This window comes from Cervus elaphus, chromosome 8 (genome assembly GCF_910594005.1).
Source record: "Cervus elaphus chromosome 8, mCerEla1.1, whole genome shotgun sequence".
Taxonomy (NCBI): domain Eukaryota; kingdom Metazoa; phylum Chordata; class Mammalia; order Artiodactyla; family Cervidae; genus Cervus; species Cervus elaphus.
Window position 1 is genome coordinate 14,801,097 of NC_057822.1, and position 18,374 is coordinate 14,819,470.

Sequence of the window (18,374 nt, forward strand, 5' to 3'; positions counted from 1 at the left end):
GGTTCCTCTCCCAGCCCAAAGCAGAGCCAGGATTCCAGATAGGGTAGGGAGAGGGGTGGGATCTCTCCCTGAGTGATCTCAGGATCACTCAAGGATCTTGAGTGGCAAGCCTCTCCCCACCCCCAGGTCCTCACGCAGGAGGCATCTGGGAATCACCCACGCATGTCTGGCACCTCCTCGGGGGTCCCAACACCACAGCCAAGGCGCACAGAGGAGGAGCTGATGTTCTGAAGGGCCCAGCTGCCCCAAACCCCCACAGCTTGGCTCCCCAGCTCCTCCAGTTGAGAGGTTGAGACTCTGTTTATTCATCCTCAAGCAGGAGAGACCAAGGCTAGATTTGGATGACCCGAGAGGCTTGGTCTGAGCCCTGGGGAGCCAGAAGGGTCCCAGCTGCTGCCACGGAGGAGGTCAGATGACAAATGACATCGCCTTCAAAGTAGGTCCAGAAAGCAGACCCATCTCTGCCACCCTGGTCATCTTTCACCCTGCGAGGGCCTGCTGATCCCACCCTGGCCTCCACTCCTTAAAGTCAGTTGAGGACAGAATGCCTGAGTAAGCTCAGACCATCCCAACCTGCTCAAAACCCCAAGTTTCCCATCTCACCTAAAGTCCTTGCATCGCCACTATCCCAACCTCCACACACTGATCTCAACTTTCCCCAAAACATTTATCTAATACACTATAGAATTGACTTGTATATCCATGCCTTACCGTCCACTCCTGTGACCCCACTGCCTAGAACAGTACTGGACATAGAACTAATGCTTGATAAATATTGGTGCAATGAATGGATGAGGGCACATGGATTCAAGTCCAAGCCAACTTGTTCGCTGTCAGACACTGAAAAAAATCATTTAACCTCTGTGAACCTCAGTTTTCTCATCTGTGAAGTGGGACAATAAGGATCACCACCCCATCCCCCGAAATACTGAAAAAGCAAAATTTGAGGCCAAGATGTTGGACTGTTGCCTGGGCTGGAGGAAGGAGGATGCAGCCACCGTTTGGGCATGAAAAGCTTTGATAGGGGTCAGCGACTCTGGAAAGGGGCGGTCCAGTCTACAGGCAGGGGGCCTACACACCTCAGAATTCCCCAGGCTGGAGATGCTCCCTAGCCTTCTCTTATTGTAAACCAGTGCAGGCACTGGCTGGAGAGGGAGGGAGAGGGTTTCTTGATTGGAGTAGGGGGGGAAATGGGTGGGGCAATTTAGATCACTGTTAGGAGGTGGGATTCATTCTGAATGGGGTCCTGGGCAGGAGATCGGGTGTGGCGGGCAGGAAATGGGGGCGGGGCTCTCAAAGGCAGAGGTGAGGTTGGGGGTGTGTCTGCTCCCCTTTCCCCACTCCACCCCACCCCCCGGCCCAGACCTCAAAGACTGGAGGAGTGGGCGCTGCCCCTTCTCTGAAGAGCTCTGTTAGTTCCGGAGTTGAGGATTAGGGGCAGGGAGAGTGCCTACCGAAACGCCCAGGATCCGAATTCCGCCCTCGGAGCGACGCCCAGGTAGGTACAGGGGAGGCAAGGGGGCGGAGCTGTTGCGGCTTGTTCTCGGCTTAAGAAAGAGGTCTCTGGGCACTGACCGCCCGCCACCCCCCCCCCCATCCCCCTCAATCCCCACCCTATTCAGGCTACCTGAGTCCAGATGCTGAGATGGAGACCTCTTGTCTTCGTCCCCCGGCCGGGTGCTTCCTCGAGAGGGCGCCCCCTTCCCACTCCCCCGCAGGGCGGAGGCGGAGCCTCTACCAATGCTGCCCGCGCTCTCACGGCTGGAGGGAAAGGGGAGGAACGGGGACCCCCCCCCAGGGGAGGGGCCCGGGGCGAACGCGGCGGGGCGTCTCCCTCGCAGGCCCGCCCCCCGCCCCCCGCCCGCCCCTCCGGCCGCCTCTGCCGCCGCGCGCCGCAGCAGCGCCGCCTTCCCTGCGCAGTCGGTGTCTCCGCGTCGCTGGGTGAGTGGGGGCCGCTGGGCCGGGGCTAGGGGGTGCGAGCAGGGAGCATCCCGGAGGCGGGGGGCCACGTCCTGGACTCCCCAACCCTGCCGCTCCCGGGCCGCCCAGGAATTTTCCCTTGGGGGACTCACGGAGTGGGGCTGCCCCAGGGAAACGCGCGGCGCTCTCCAGGGTCCTGACCGCCGAGTGGCCAGCCTGGAGCGGCGTTTCGGCCGCCTCGGGACGCCCCCTCTAGGAGGGGCCACGCGCCCGGCGCTCTCCCAGAGCTGAAAGGATTGAGGCGAGGGCCAGGGCGAGAACTGGGGAGAGGTTTGGAGAGGGTCTCCGAGGCGGATTTCTTAGACTCAGCTTAGGTCCTTCCCATTTGGGGGGACTGGGGGTCTTCGCGGAGACCGCAGAACCTTCTGCCACCCTCGTTTCCAAGTCTTCCAAGTGGGGGGGGGGGCAACTCTCAGGGTGGCAGGGAGGAGGGGGCACTGGAAGATCTTTCCTGCCCAGCGCATCTCTCTGCCCCCGCTCAGATGACCCAGTTCCTTGGACCTTGAGGAGGGGACTGAGGGACACACTCGGCCGCCCCGGCCCCAGGCATTTCCTCCGTGCCCTCCCACACACTTGTTCAGTGGGTCCACAGCCTGGGGCAGAAAAGGCTGATTTAGAAAAGAGGGCCACCAACTTACAGAAACATGCGTGTGACACACTGCTGAGGACACACATAGGTCCTCCAAATGGCCACACAGGCACATCCTCCTCACACTGTGATGGGTGCACACCTAGTCACACGCTCACATATGCACATGCACAGATATGAACATGCAGGGAGACAAATGCAATGCAGAAGCCAGGGACAGACATGCATGCATGAGCACACGCACTCACACATGCTCATACATAAGTGCACATGCACACACAAGGAATCCCCCTCCCATTAGCTTGATCTCACAGCCCCAGGCTGGGAGGGGGGGCGAGATTCACCTGCATACACCCCTACATCCCTGCCCAGAACTGCCTGGCTGCCTCCTCCCAGTACCTTCCCCTTAGCCCTCCACAGTCTAACCTCTTGCACTGAGGGAACCTTTCTGAACTAGATGAAAGGTAAGTGTTGGGGGATGGTTGACTGGCTAGGGGTCTCCCTGGAAGAGGGGACCTTCATAGGTCTGAGAAGGGTTGCAGCTCCCTCTCCTGGCACCTGGCAGCACCCCTGGGTAAAGAAAGAAAGATGGCAAGGGTGCCTGAGGGTCCCACGTGCAGCTGGCCATGTGAGAGGTGTCGGCATGGGAGCTGGCTTATGATGCATTTCTGAGACATGTGGGGTTGTGGGCTGGTGTGTCTTGATGCACAGGGTATGGGAGTTGTGTGTGTGTGGTGCTGTGTCAGAACATGTGAGCTGCGGAGCAGAGGGAATGTTGCTGTGTGTGGAGGCATGGTGACCCTGGGTGGGTGTGTGCTGGGAGCTGGCATGTGAGTGGCAGGGGATTTGTGTGTGGATTTGGTGAGTGTTTAGCATAACAGACATCAGTATGTATTCATTTGTTTACTGTTGGCATCCGGATACCTGTAAATCTCTTTTATTTATTTAACACTTAGGTAGCACTTATATGTGCAGGCATCTAAGTTCTTCATATGTATTAACTAATTTAACCCTCACAACAATAATGAGGTAGGTACTATTACCCCCACTTCACAGACAAGGCAGCGTTTAAGGAACTTGCTCAAGGTCACATAGGTGGTAAGAAGCAGAGCTGGAATTCAAACCTACGTGGTCCGGCTCTGGAGCTCAGGCTAATACCTGTCTTGTTCTGCCTCTTGTCAAGCACACATGTGTGGGAGGGAGAACAGGTCAGTGTTTGGGATGCAGGTGTATTTTACATGAGCAGGTGTATGTGACGCAGTAGGGGGGTAGTGGGCAGGACGGAGGAAGACCAGAGGGCCATTTTGCACCTGGCTGGCAACTCTGGGAGTTAGCACTGTGTCTCCATGGCTATGTGACCTGAACCGGGTCACCTCACTTCCTTGAGCCTACCTTTTCATCTGTAAAATGGGCTAATCGCTAGGCTTCACTTTGTGAGGGCGAAGTGGTGTACTCCTGGGAAGGCTCGGTAGCTGACACTGAGAAGGGCTTCAGTAAAAGTGAGCCCCTTCTCTTCCTCTGTCTCCGGGTCTGTTCCCTGCGGAAGTAGAAGGTCTGGGGAAATGGTGTGGGGCTGACAGAGTGGCAGGGTGCTTGGCAGGCTGTGCGATCTTGGGCAAACTCCCCTGTCTCTCTCCGGGTCAAAGGAGAGCCTGGGGTGGTGGGGGGCTTTCTTGGAGTGCTGTCAAAGGGCCAGGAGGGCCTGACTGCTCCTTTGTCCTTTGACCCCCCTGGGGACCCAGGTGGGACTTGGCTCGGTGGCCATGGGCAAGCAAAACAGCAAGCTGCGGCCGGAGATGCTGCAGGACCTGCGGGAGAACACGGAGTTCTCCGAGTTGGAGCTGCAGGAGTGGTACAAGGGCTTCCTCAAGGACTGCCCCACGGGCATCCTCAACGTGGACGAGTTCAAGAAGATCTATGCCAACTTCTTCCCCTACGGTGACGCCTCCAAGTTCGCCGAACATGTCTTCCGCACCTTCGACACCAACAGCGACGGCACCATCGACTTCCGGGAGTTCATCATCGCGCTGAGCGTGACCTCGCGGGGCCGCCTGGAGCAGAAGCTCATGTGGGCCTTCAGCATGTACGACTTGGATGGCAACGGCTACATCAGCCGCGAGGAGATGCTGGAGATCGTGCAGGTGGGCCCCTGGACCCCTCAGAATGCCAGGCACAGGCCCCAGCAGCTTGCACCCGCCAGCCCTCTTTACCCTCCCGACAGTCCTCCTAGGCGAGTGGCAGGTGCTATTCTTATAGCCTATTTTAAAAAGTCTTTAATAGGAAGTAATTTCCGATTTAAAGAAAAGTTGAGAAAACTTCAGTGTACCCTTAACCCAACTTCACCAATGAACACTTTATCACATTTGCTTTATCATTATGTGTGTGTGTGTGTGTGTGTGTGTGTGTGTGATGTTCTGTTGTTCTGAACATGACCCTCCACCCCTGAATACGTCAGGATAGATTTCCTAAGAACAAGGACGTTCTCTTACATAACCCATAATATGATTATCAACGTCAGGATGTTTAACGTAGAAACAATGTTAGTATCTAACTTACAGACACATTGAATTCTGCCAGCTATCTCAATAATGTTCTTTATAGCATTTTTTCCTCTGCCCCAAGATCACACATTGCATTTAGTCATCCTATCTCTTTAGGCCACTTCAGTCTGTAATAGTTCCTCAGCCCTCCTCTGTCTTTCAAGACTTGACTTGACATTTCTGCAGAGTACAGGCCAGTTGTGTTTCATTGATCCCAACTTACTCAGGAGGAAACGGATGCTCAGAGAGGTAAAGACATTTGCTTGAGATCACACAGACTGTGAATGGGCCACCTGGCTCTGTCGCCCACATTCCATCTGGATACCCAGCCATCTTCCAATAATTGGTTGAGCGCCCACTAAAAGCCTAGTACTGAGTGAAATCCTTATACCCATAAGCTCAGTGCATCCTTAAAACAACCCCATGAGGCTCAGAGAGGTGAAGGGGCTTGCCTGACATCACACAGCATGTATGTGGAGTCAGGTTCAAGTTGGCCAACACTCAGAGCTGCCTCTTTAAAGGAGTCAGACTTCCAATTCTGGAGTTGGCTTCAGCTCCTACATAGCTCATCTGTAAAATGGGGATAGTGAGGCATATCTCACAGGGTGACTTAAGGACCTGTTAGGAATGTCCTTTCTTAGTCCAAATTTAAGTATAGCATGTTAGCTTTATGTCAAAAATCTTCTAGAGTGCTCATTCCCTCAGCAACATTGAGGTCCATCAGAGATCTGGTTCTATTTAACCTAGTCAATTCCTTGTTCACTTTTCTCCTGAGCCTCTGTTTCTTCACCTGGAAAGTGAGGGTGTTAAGCCCTACTCCCAAGGCTATTGTGGGTATAAAGCAAGATGGGAACTCTAGTAGCGGGCCTGGCATATATCTGGCTCTCTGTAAACGTTAGTAATTGTCAATTGTTGTTTTCTCTTCTGCACATTCTCCACTCCAGCTGGAGTGGCCTTTCCAACATCCTCAGAATGTGCTACTTTGTACAGGCTCTTGTTCCTTTTCCTTCTGTCTCTCTGAATCCCTTCCCTTCTGGCCCCTCAGCGCAGCTGACTGCCCCTCTCCCAACTCATCCAGCCTCTACTGGATTCTTGACTTTGGCTTCCGGGTCTGCTCTCTCCAGCTAGAATAGGATGGGCTGCCTTTGGATGTGGTGTCTTTCCTATGTCTACTACTAGGGGAAAGCCTTAATGATTGTCAGTAACTCCCCTGGGCCAGGCAATAACTCTCTAGTTGATGGATAGTGGGGAGTTCTCGGGGTCCTGCTGGAAGGGTTGGGGTAGCCAGGGTGGTAGAAGATCTCTCAGGGATTGGGCAGCAGCTCGATACCAACCAAGCCACGTGAATGTTCATGTTTTACCACATAGTGTGGTTGCACTGGTGTACACTGGTAAATCTCGGCCTTGCTGGAAGCTCCATACCCAGGGCATTGGTCAAGCCAGCACCATTCTCTGGACAGCCTCAGGACCCCTTCCAGACTGGCCTCTGCTATTTAGACAGACACTGGTTTCTTTTACAGCAGGCCAGGGGCCCCAGACAGCCAGTGCAGACAGAACTCTGCAAACCTTAGTGACTGATTAATATCAAGTTGACTCCAGTGAAACAATGAGTGAGCAGTAATTCCAGACAATTAATTAGGAAGCCCGAGAGAAGGCCACTCACAGGGGAGCAGTCACTCTCTAAGTCACTCACTCAGTCCTTCCCAGGACCCAGCCCTGAGCCAGGTGGTAGGCATATTAGAAGGGAAGAGATCCTGCCTCAGTCTCTGGAGCTCCCTCTCTGCTCGGAGAGACAACTGTGCAGGGCACACAGACCAGCTCAGTGGCAGGGGTACAAAGGTGGCATTTGAGAGTCTAGGGGACTGAAGGGCAGGGAAGACCTGAGGATGTGGTGGATGAGTAATGATTATGGTATAAGCTGCTGTTTTTTTTTTTAAGCTGCTGTTTACTGACCACTTACTGTAGCCAACTATATACATTATCTCATTTAATACTCTGGACAGTCCAAATGAGGGAGAGATGATTACTCCCTGTTTTACAGATGAGGAAACTGAGGTTAGGTACTTGTCCAAGGCTACAGAGCAAGTGATTAGTGGAACCAAGATGCTATTCCTGGTCAACCTTACTTCAAATACCCTGTTTTGAGAGGTCGTTAGCACTCCAAAATCATCTATCCAATGACTAAGAGGGAGGGGGTTCTAATCTGGTCTCTGCCATCAGTTTCCTTTCTGAGCCTCAATTTCTTGTCTGGAAAATCGGGATCTCAGTACCTGCTTTTCAGGGCTATTGCAAGGGTTAGAATAATGTATGTAAAAGTAACTTCATATAGTGGGTGTCTGTAAATAGTAGCTAGTATTATTGTTCCAGGCAGAGGCTGTAAAACCTGAAAGGTGGAGGGGTATTTGGATATGGCAAAATCATCTACTAGGGGAAGCCTGATGGTGGAGAGCAGGGACCAGAGTGTGAAGTGCCTTGAATGCCAAGGGACAAATGTTTGGACTTGGTAACAGGGCAGTGGGAGGTGCCAGCGGCTTTTAAACAGGGGAGTCCCTGCCAGACGCCAGGCACCCTGCTAAATTCTACAGGTCTGGGTACTTTGTTCTTATCTGTATGCTGCAGGCAAGGAGCAAAGGCATAAAATTACTTCTGGAGAGGGGTCCCCAATGGAGGCGCTAGGGCAGCATATGGGCCCTGACCCAGCCTGCATCAGAGAAGGCCTCCCTAAGAAAGCACCATATAAGCTGAGCCCCAAGGAGGAGTGGGAGGCAGCAGAAGGAGCGTGGGGCAGCATCCAGAAGGAGCTGGGTGCACGGCAGGCCTGGAGGGAGGCCTGTGTATCACGGGAACGAGGGGGCGGCCCTGGGCTGGGGACGTGGCAGTGGAGATCTCTGTTTGGAAAGAGCGTTCAGAGGTGGCCCTGGTAACAGACCCGAGAGAGGCCGGAAGAGACCACTGCGGAGGCCAAAGCTGGATCTGAAGCTAGGGAAGTTTATGGTCTGGGAGAAGAAGGAAGGCTTCTCGGAGGAGGTGTCAGTAGCAAAAAGCTGGCAGACTGAGGCGACCAATCTGGGTCCCTGAGCTCCGGGACTGTGGGACCCAGCCCACAGGCCAAGTCCTACGTGCTCTGTGTACATTTAGCGCAAACCCCCTCCTTAGAGTTGCCTCCGTAGCTCCTGTACCTGGCGGCTGCGGTCCCCCGCCCAGCCAGTCCCAGCCCAGGCTGTCCCCGCCCCCGACTGATGGCCCCGTGCGTTTATTTGCATAATATGCCCCCCCCCATGGACCTAGCAGCCTCCCACCCTCCAGCCCTTAGGGCGGCCCTGCGCCCCCTGCCGGCCACAGTGGCATCGCAGTCCAGTGCCACCCGCTCCGGCCCAGCGCTCCCGGTCAACCATTGAGGGCGGGCCACCCGGAGTCCCGAAGTTTCTGAGAAGCGGCTTTTCTAACCTGGTGCTTAACTGGGAACCTTCGGCGTCGGCACAAACTCCTTAGCTTGGCGTCCCGGACCCTTCGCCATGTGGGCCCCGATGTCCTCCAACATCTCTCCTGACCCCCTGCATTCAGCCAGCCCCAGATTCTCGGTGCCCACTCAGAGCTGCTCTCTGCGAGGCCTTTGTGCAAGAAAATTCCTCTGCCAGCAATTCGTTTGCCACCGAACGCTCCAGAGGAATTTGGTCAGGGACCGCTCCAATAGCCCCCTCTTCCGGGAAGCCTTCCCGGTTACTCCTTCCAGAACTCCCCAGCTCCCCACGCCTCCGCCGGCCCCACTCCGCCTCACCTCGGTGGGAGTGGTGATTGTCAGCGCACCTGCGGGCGTTTTTTGGACAAAGTTGGGGGTGGAGGGCTCCGACAGGCTCCCCTCACGCTCTGCCTTCCCCACCCGCCCCCTCCCTCCCAGGCCATTTACAAGATGGTTTCGTCCGTGATGAAGATGCCGGAGGACGAGTCGACCCCGGAAAAGAGGACCGAGAAAATCTTCCGCCAAATGGACACAAACAACGACGGTGAGGAGGCAGGGGCGGGCGCGGCGGGCACCACTCCCCCTTCCTATGCTGCAGCTCTGTTCGGCCACCCCTAGCTGCTGTTGCCTTCTCCCGCCAACACTGCCCCCTTCGCCCCGCAGGCAAGCTATCCCTGGAGGAGTTCATCCGCGGGGCCAAAAGCGACCCATCCATCGTGCGTCTGCTGCAGTGCGACCCCAGCAGCGCCTCCCAGTTCTGAGCAAGAGGAGCCAGGTTTCCCCTCCCTGCCTTCACTGACCCTCTCCCGGCTCTCAGCTTCCTCGCCCTTGTATCCATCCAGGCTGGGGGGCAGATGGCCACCCCCAGGGTCTGCACTCTTGGCGGGGGCTCTGGAGAATGGAACCCTGCCGTTCCCCCAAGGTCCAAGCCAGCAAGTGGTTAGCACCCTCGCCCCACCCCACCCCCCCATCCATCCAGGAGGCAATGTCTCCCTTCGGCAGTGATAGAGACAAGGGCCCTGGCCTGGTCTGCCCCTCAGAGTCAGCCCTCCCTTACCTAGATATCAGGACTTAAGCCCCTCTCCCCTCCCCTGTATCCCCCAGTCCCCAGCCAGGAGGCCAGACTTCCCTCCCCCAACCATGGAGCAAGCTCCCCCACCTCCACCCCCACCCTTGTAGATCTCAGCCTTGGTGGAGCTGGGAATCACACCCAGGTAAGGAGCTTGTCTTTTTATTTGGAGGGGAGAGAAAGATTCCAGAGGCCTAGGGGCTTGAGGTGAAACCATCCTTGAGCTATCCTTCCTGGCAGGAGGGCCTCAACCCCGCCTGCTCCTGCCCTTGCTGGCCTGGAGGCCCTGATGCAAGAGGGAAACCTCCTGTTTCCGGCCCCCCAGCTGTGAGGCCCAGGAACCCACGCTTGCGTTTTGGCATTCTGATGAACACAGACCCCTCTGTGTTATCTCTCAGATACACACACAGACCCACAGACAGACGGGCAGACACTCCTGGAGCCCCTCCCCCCCGACCCAAAAGCGTCCTGTATGGAAAAGAACAGACCCCCCTGGCCGCACCCCTCCCCCGCTGCATGCGCCCACGTGGAGCATCTCTGTTCTTTTTAATGACTTCAGAATAAAGTCTCCTTTCAGTGCAGCGGGCTGGGTGGCCGGAGGAGAAGGGTGAAAACCTCACCCGGGTCCTGGAGTGGCCATTGAGCCCTCTTGGCTGGCTCCAGGAATACTGGCCTGATTGCAGTGCGGACTTGGTTGCAGGGCCCCAGTGGCTACGGGGCCTGGATGAGACATCAGCCGTCAGAGGGTCATGGGCCCCAAGCTAGCGTGGGTTGGCAGGTCAGGGTCCTCCACGGGCTCTGGACTCTCCTGCATCTGTGGAGACACCAGAGGCTGCCAGGCCCGCTGGGGCTGGGTTTGGATGTCAGGACATCCAGGAAGTGGGAGGAGGGGAGGACTGGGGGGATCTTTGGGGTGAAGGGACACCATTACTCTCTACTATGCAAGAGGGAGGACATACGCCTGCAGTGCCCCCAATTCCAGTCCAGATCCCTCTCCTGCTCAAGACTCATCCTGGGGCTCAGGAGAGCCAAGTGTCAGCTGTGTGACTTCGCTGGGAAAGCTGAGTTCTCCGAGCCTCTGTGTTCTCCGTTTTGTCCTGGGGGAGAAGACTGTTGCCCCAGTTTTCAAGGTGGGGGCTCTTTACAGAGGGGTGGGGGCAGATCAGTCTGAGCCCCCCAGCAGGGGCTCCCAGGGGGTATGGAGGAGTTTTCAGGGCTTGGGGGGGGGCGCTGGGTAGCATGCCTTACCATGCGATGGCTGCTTTTCCCCAACCAGGGCCTCAGTTCCAGCAGCTGGTGGGCGAGCTGGGCGGTGCGGACAGCAAACACACTCTCTGCCACACAGAACAGTAACGAGATGCCCCAGAGACACAGGCTGGAGCTCTGCGGTGGACAAGGGGCAGAGATGGTCACCTGGGGTTGGGGAGTGGAGGGTGGGACTCCAAGAGCCCTACCCACCTCTGATGAGCCCCTGGTTGCCCCCCTCCCTCCCCCCAGCCCAGGCCTAAGCACTTACATAAATGCGTGTAGGGTCGAAGGGACAGTCAGGTGCCAGCGCCAGGCGTTCGGGGCCCCCAAAAGTGCAGGCGGCCAGCAGTGCCCGGCCCTGGGTGGCAAAGGTCACAGCGATCGAAGCCAAGAGGCCGAGAGCACAGGTCAGAGAGAGAAGGGCGCAGGCCACACTCAAGCTAAACACTGTCCAGCGCTAGATGGAGGAGACCACTGGTCAGTGGACATCAGGCCCAGTCCCCTGGGCAGCTCTAGCCCCTGTGGGGTCAGCCTTATGCCCTCCAAGCAGGCCAGATCTTTGGAGGTAGCTGCTGCCCTGAACCCCATAGCCCCATCCCAGGAGGTACCACATACCAGGGGGATGCTGGGGAGGTAGCGTGACAACACGATGACTGTAATGCCTGAGGTGATGACCTGCGGGGAGACTCAGGTCAGCTCTGCCCCCCTCCCCTCGTTGGGGGAGAATGGGCAGGGGGTCCAGCCACTCTCCAATGAAGAGTCCATCATCTCCAAATCTAGCCCTCCAAACCCCCACCCCCTGCTTAGCTTTGGTCTCACTTCCTCCATCTGTTCAGGGGCGCTGTCTCTTCATGGTCCAGCCCCGAAGTGACGCTTCTAAAAAACGGTCACTCGCTGCCGACAACCTTACCTGACTTCCCACTGCCTACAGCTATGTTTCTCAAACCTCTATATCCCAAGGGTCGTAGATGTATATCCCAAGGATGTACATGACATGTCTCCCTGGAGTGGAAAAGGTTTTGGAAGAAACGAAGTAACTCGACTGGCAAGGAACTAAAAAAACAACATTGTTATTTTAAAATAGACCAGGACACTTTATGGAGTAGAATTCCAAATCCCTAGGAGTATGTTAAACTCTCCCAGGCTCTCAGTGACCTGGCCCTGTCCCATCAGTTTCTCAACTCCACTCTGGGCCAGGCTCTTCCCTCATCACCCTGGATGTGGACACCCACGCAGGGCCTGACCTTGACGCCACCTACACAGCGCCTTCTCAGGAACGCCCTTCCGGCTTCTCTTTACCTGCTTGGGTCTCCCTCCTGCAGGCCTCCCTAAACACCCCTGGTCCCAATAGGCGGGGCAGCTCCACTAGTAAGCCCACCAGCTGCCTTCTGGATCTTTTGGGTTCCACTCAGCCAGACTCCCTCCTTCAGTCCTCTCACTTTATCAGGCCTGGGCTGGACCCACAGGAGGCAGCTTAGACCCTGGAGGGCCCAGTAATGCCTATAATTTGCTCTGCAGCCACAGGTAAGTGCCTCAGACTCTCTGGGCTAAGCCTGCTCAGCAGAATGAGCCCCATGGAAAGGACACTGACTTTGGTGTCGGTCATAGATTGTTTCACATCTAGGGTGGCTTCTTTGTATCAGCAGGAGGTTGAGTGAATCCCTGAGTCTCAGTTTCCCCATCTGTAAAGTAGGGATAAGAGTGGCCCTGTGTTGCAGTGAGCTGTGGGGATTACTTGAGGAAATGAGAGCGCAGCTGAAGTAGTCCACCCCAGAGTTCATCTCTGGTGGGCCTTCAACCCTGAGCTCACTGCCTTCCCTGCCTTCCTCACAAAGCTGGTCAGAGGAACAAAGAATAATAAGACATAGCACATATCTGCAGAGCCTAGCTCTATCCCACTGACAGAGGCTCCTCTACTTGCTGGGGCCTCTGATCCTCGCTTATCCAAGGCTTGGGGCCAGAGAGCTGTCTGAGCTTCACTTTGCGGGGAGGGAGCAGGCTTAGAAGGAGAAAGAAGTCCCTCAGCCAGGAGGTGGCAGGGATGGAACTCAGACACTGATGTGACAATGTTCCCCAAAGGCTGCTGACAGCTGGGAAAAGGTTTTGTGAACTTGAGAATACCATACGCCTTCATTCTTGTATTCATCAGCCAGGTACTGACATCCGGTCATAACCATGGCTTCTATTTATTGAGCCCATATCATAGTCCAGGGCTTCCCTGATGGCTATGCCTGCAGAATCTGTCTGCAGTTCTGGAGACCTGAGTTCAATCTCTGGGTGGGGAAGATCCCCTGGAGAAGGGAATGGCAACCCACTCCAGTATGTTTGTTTGTAGAATCTCACGGACAGAGGACCTGGCAGGCTACAGTCCGTAGGGTCACAAAGATTCGGGCACAACTGAGCGACTAACAGTTTCATTTTCACTTCATCATGAAGGAGTGGGTAGCTATTCTCTTCTTCAGGGTATTTTCCCAACCCAGGAATCGAACTCAGGTCTCCTGCATTACAGGCAGATTCTTTACTGTCGGAGCCCCCAGGGAAGCCCGCTTTATGACAGTCCAGGCCTAATGCTAAAGCTCCTGCTGAGCTGGCTTTTTCAGTGTCTCCAGAGGAGACCATATCTATTCTCACCTCCACACCTTTGCATCTGCCATCCTCTGTACCTGAAATTCCATCCCAGTTTCCTCTCCTACCTGGTGCCCCAGCAGGCTTCCTACCCGGGTTATGGTAACTGTAGCATATCATCTTTGAACTCCTGTTCATCCATCAATACCCACCTCAGGGGCCTCCACCTCTGTGAACACTCCCAAGCTGAGCTGATGCTCCTTCCTTCTTCTGTCCAACGGTGCCTTGACTATTCCCCTGTTGCTATAATAATCCTTGCTTGCAGTAGTGAGGGCGAACTATGTACCAGGCACTGTGTTCAGGACTTTATGTGGATGATCACGTTCAGTACTCATCAGGACCCACTCAGATGGACAGTGTTACCACCCCCATCTTATAGACGAGGAAGCTGAGGCAAAGAGAGCTTGGATGACTGGTCTGGTTGGTAGTGGTGGAACAGGAGTGAGCGCTCAAGGCTCTCTGCCTGCCCACCCCAGGCTGTGGGTGGGGACTCATCAAAGACCCTGCCAGCCCCTGCCAGCCCCCTCCTGCCAGTCATCCTCCCAGCCTGGCCATACCACGATGGCAGAAGTGACAGAGAGGATGTCGACCACGCAGTACTGCAGAGCCACAGCGTCACTGGGGGCAGCCACGTAGCGCAGCACGGTGCCGTGGAGGAGAGCGGCTGCAATGAAGCTCACGTGGCCCAGCACGACCAGCACCAGCCCCGTCTTCATCAGAACCTTCCGGAAGTCACCCACGCTCAGGCCACCTGGGAGGGACAGCCACATCAGGGCCACGGGTGGGACTCATCCCGCTGGCAGGGGAGGAAACGGAGGTCCCGGCAGGAGTGGTGGAAATTAGGTTCTAAATATATTTCTGGATGATTCAGGGCCAGTAATTTGTCTTCTCTGAGTCTCAGTTTCCTTATCAGGAAAAGGGGTTCACGTTACTTTCATGGGAGTCCTTGGATCACTAAGGTTGGAAAAAGCATACAGGTGGTACTTAATAATAAGGGGTAATAGTCTTTGTTAGTGCTCAGGGTCATGAGTGGTACAGTCAGGATTTGAGCCCAGGTGTCTAGCTCTAGACCCATAATCCTCTAAGCTCTGCATCCCCTGATTTTTTTCATCCCTACATTTGTTACATCAGTGTTCACTGAGTCCCTGTTCCATGCCAGGCCCTGAGGCACCAGAGAGAGCTTGATGGCCCCTGGTCTAGACACCAGGGAGCCCCCAGTTCACTGGGCAGGGATCAGGTACTATGCAGGACTCAGTCTGGTGGCTAGGACCTGGCACACAGTAGGGACTCAGCTCACAATTGCTGAACAGACTCAGGGCAAGAAACTCAAGCTTCTGAGTCTCCATTCCCCCATTCTGCAAAACGGGAAGAATAACCCTTGTTTCCCAGTGGGGAAAGAGGGTCCCCATGAGAAGACAGATGGGAAAGGAGGGCATACCCTGGGCGCAAGGACACTGGGCAGGGACACAGCACGGCAGGGAAGCTGGGGTCAAAAGGACATTGTATGCAAATCCGATCTGAGTGTCCACCAGTGGCTGCTCAGCTCCTATCTGCACACCCCCAGGACCAGGGAGCCCTCCTCCTGGCTGTTCCAGATAGCTGGTGCCTGGCTCTGCATATGATGGCCCCTGGACCCACCAGCCCATTCACTCTAACCAGCTCTCTGAGACTGAAAGACTGGCCTGGCCCCTAGAACAAGCCCTGCTTCTTCCTTTAGCTGCTCCTTGTGGAGCCTCTGAGTCCCTTCCCAGACCTCCATGTCCCCATCGGTGGCAGAAAGGAGGATTGGGTCATGTTTCATATATGGGGGTTTTGCAGCAAGAAAGAAAAAAAGGAAAGGCGGGAGGGTAGGAAGGGAGGAATCTCTAGATTGGACGTTCTTGGGAGTCCTGTGCCAAGAGGAGGCCCCCAGGGAGCAGGGAGGGCTGGAGCTACTCAGTCACAGCCCCTCTTCATGACCCCCCACCAGCCTCTCTCCTTTCTGGGCCCCAGTTTCTTTCCCCATAGGTAGAGTGGGAAGGGGTTGGCCTAACCGGCTTCTGAGACCCCTGCAACCTGCAAGACGCTCTGGAGCTGTACCAGATCTAGGAGAAGCAGAGGGCAGATAACAGGCGGGACAGCCACCGTGGGACTGGATGGCGTCATGAAGATTAAGTGCTGGTCAAACAGGAAAGGGCATGGCAGCCTTGTCCCAGGAGCCTGACCCACTTCACCTGGTCCACCCACCTCCCTGGCCACCCAGACACACCAAGTGGGCTCATGACTAACAGCATCCCAGGACCAAGACTTGGTCAAATCGGAGGTACAGTGCCAGCATGGGACTGTGCTTGGATCACTGGATAGAGTCTCGGGGCAGTCCTTCTGCTCAGGAAGGTTCTAGGAGGGGGTGCTACCCTCACCACTTTACAGAGGAGGAAACCGAGGCTAGAAAGTTCTCTCGGTTAGAGAGGAGGGATTCCCCAGATCTGTCCTATGCCCGCGAGCAGCATCACTGTGTCCAGGGAGTGAGGGGAGGGGACCCGTCTGTCTCACTCCTCTGTCTGGATCTGGAGAGCAGAGGGCAGGGAAGCCGGAGCCCTTTGCGAGGCTAAGGGAGCCAAGGGCAGGCAGCCTCGGGCTCAGAACTCCCTGGGCTCCGGATACCCTCCCTCCACACTGGCTTCTGAGGAGCAGGCGCTGCTTTCCTCCCTTGGGGGTTGGGGGGGGGGGTCCCTCCTCCGCGAGAAAGGAAAGTGCAAGCGGGCAGGGTGCTACTCCACCTCGGGAAGATACCAGCAGCCCGCCTCTCGCCAGCTCAGTGCGGGGAAACTGAGGCCCAGAGCAGAAAGTGACCCGCAGAGAAGGTGGCCCGGACCGCGGGGGTTCCGGGCGCCCACTACAGTGCTCCGCCCCTGCGGGAGGATTTGGGGCGGGGTTGGGCCTCCCCGGCGGTCCCCCGATCCCCTACCCCCACCTCCGGCGCTCACCCAGGCGCAGACACATCTCGGCTCCGACGCCGCGTCTCCGCGGCGGCTTCAGCGGGGCTCCATCCCGGGCCGCAGCCGCCGCGCGCCCTGCAGAGCCCGCGCCGCGCCCACTTCCCGCCGGGAGCCCCGAGCTCCCGGCGCCCGGCCGGCCTCCCTTCCCGTCACCCCCCGGGCGGCCCGGCCCCGGGAGAGCCCCGGCGGCTCATTTACATCCTGGGCCGGTCAGACCGGCTGGACAGCCCTTCCAAGGTCCGCCCGGCTGATTCACAGCGCTGGCCCCACCCACCTGCGCCGGCCTCGGGTGCCAGCCAGCGCCTGGCCACCGACTCCTCTAGCCCACTCCACTCCAGGGATGCCCATTTTACAGATGGAAACTGAGGCCTAGAGGAGCTGCGATCGTCCAGGCTAGGGAGTGAGATGGGGGCCTGATGCGTGGTTGTCCTGACGGGTGGGTACATGGACAGGAAAGCCCCTGGGTGAAGGCTGGGAATCCACTTCTTTCTATAGGGTGGGAAACGGTGAGTGATGAAAAAGAACTACCTAGAGAATCGGGGAGTGACCTCGACCTGCTTCGAGACCGCAGGTAAATCACATTTCCTGCTGCCTCGGCCTGGGATCCTTCTGTGCCCCACACTGAACAAGGCACTTTACTTGTGGGGTGTGGTTGTTGGGGTGTCTCTGTTCTCTTCTCAGAAAATCCGGGATAATAATTCTTGTCCCCTAAAGTCGTGAAAGTGAAGTGAAAGTCGCTCAGTCATGTCCGACTCTTTGTGTCCTGATGGAGTGCAGCCTGCCAGGTTCCTCTGTCCAGGGAATTTTCCAGGCTAGAGTACTGGACTGGGTAGCCATTCCTTTCTCCAGGGGATCTTCCCTACCCAGGGATCAAACTTGGGTCTCCTGCACTGCAAGCAGATTCTTTACCATGAAGCCACCAGGGGAGCCCTGAGTTGTGGAGAAGTACAAAAAAGGGGTGAGAAAGCTCTTTGAAAACCCTCCAGAGTATGTTTACAGACAAAGTGCAGAGCTAGCAGGAGCACATAATAGGAGCTGTGCTATTCCTGACTGCGGGTTACTGTGCCTCTTCAATGTACCAGGATGACCTGAGTCCTCCTTTCCTTCATCCTCAACATGTAGAAATGTACTCAAGCAAGAGCGTCCAGGGGAAGTGGGGGAGTAGAGGGTCTCTGTGCTCATATTCTTGAATGTGGCGGGGCTGTGGCTGCCTGCCTGTGCTCTCAGCCCTCAGGCAGGCCTCTGGGAGGCACTTTTATGGTCTCCAGGCAGCATCAGTTCACAGTCTGCACCCCGCACCCCTCTGGTCAGTGGCCTTGAGGGCAGGAGTTGGCTTGATGCATCTAACACCAGCTATCCGCTGATGCCGGTGCCTTGTGTGCGGGGCACACAGTTTACAGATGACCAAGTCCATCTCCCAGGGGCTGCCCTGGAGAGTACGTGTGATCACTGCAAAGCCAATGTCAGATCTCACTCGTGTGCATGTATGTTGTTCCCTATCCGTATCAGGCAGTTCCCTTGACACTGAGCCCATTTGCGGCAGTCTGGAATGAGGCTGGGGACCCAGACGTTTTAAATGTCATTGCTTACAAATGAATAAAAGAGAATTCTCTCTTTCTAACCTTAGAGCAAAACTGAGAGTTAAATATTATTACTCCATTTTACAGATGAGAAAATTGAGCCGCAGAAAGGTAAAGTGGCTTTTCAAATAGCACACATCTATCAATGGTAGAACTGAGACTTGAATCCAGATCTATGTAACTCTGAAGGCTGCTCCTGAGTGAAGTGGGGGATGAGAGGGCATAGTCTCCAGGGAGTGGGCCTGCTCTCTGGGACCTCTGAGGAGGGAACCACCCACCTTTTGCTCCTCTGACCCAGTTTCTTG

The 18,374-nt window shown here is 56.0% G+C and overlaps 2 protein-coding genes across 2 annotated transcripts; one reads left to right on the forward strand and one right to left on the reverse strand.

Moving 5' to 3' along the window:
* The first annotated feature begins 1,752 nt into the window (after window positions 1-1,752).
* HPCA (hippocalcin) lies at window positions 1,753-10,219 on the forward strand. Its single transcript, XM_043909644.1, has 4 exons — window positions 1,753-1,941; window positions 4,312-4,710; window positions 9,008-9,113; window positions 9,233-10,219. Exons 2-4 carry the CDS (start codon window positions 4,333-4,335, stop codon window positions 9,328-9,330), a joined length of 582 nt encoding a protein of 193 aa, XP_043765579.1. The 5' UTR covers window positions 1,753-1,941; window positions 4,312-4,332; the 3' UTR covers window positions 9,331-10,219.
* TMEM54 (transmembrane protein 54) lies at window positions 9,785-16,667 on the reverse strand. The gene is made up of 6 exons (XM_043909645.1): window positions 16,478-16,667; window positions 14,069-14,262; window positions 11,502-11,561; window positions 11,155-11,343; window positions 10,887-11,021; window positions 9,785-10,452 (listed from the first exon to the last, which is right to left on the reverse strand). Exons 1-6 carry the CDS (start codon window positions 16,491-16,493, stop codon window positions 10,378-10,380), a joined length of 669 nt encoding a protein of 222 aa, XP_043765580.1. The 5' UTR covers window positions 16,494-16,667; the 3' UTR covers window positions 9,785-10,377.
* Between the last annotated feature and the right edge of the window lie 1,707 nt (window positions 16,668-18,374).

Excerpts from the sequence above, each read along its gene's own strand:
- HPCA (XM_043909644.1), top strand. The coding sequence starts at position 4,333 with ATGGGCAAGCAAAACAGCAAGCTGCGGCCGGAGATGCTGCAGGACCTG. Across the intron at positions 4,711-9,007 it reads AGATGCTGGAGATCGTGCAG|GCCATTTACAAGATGGTTTC; the intron begins GTGGGCCCCTGG and ends CCTCCCTCCCAG. Across the intron at positions 9,114-9,232 it reads AATGGACACAAACAACGACG|GCAAGCTATCCCTGGAGGAG; the intron begins GTGAGGAGGCAG and ends TTCGCCCCGCAG.
- TMEM54 (XM_043909645.1), bottom strand. Across the intron at positions 11,562-14,068 it reads CTGTCACTTCTGCCATCGTG|GTCATCACCTCAGGCATTAC; the intron begins GTATGGCCAGGC and ends GTCTCCCCGCAG. Across the intron at positions 11,344-11,501 it reads ACCTCCCCAGCATCCCCCTG|CGCTGGACAGTGTTTAGCTT; the intron begins GTATGTGGTACC and ends TCCTCCATCTAG.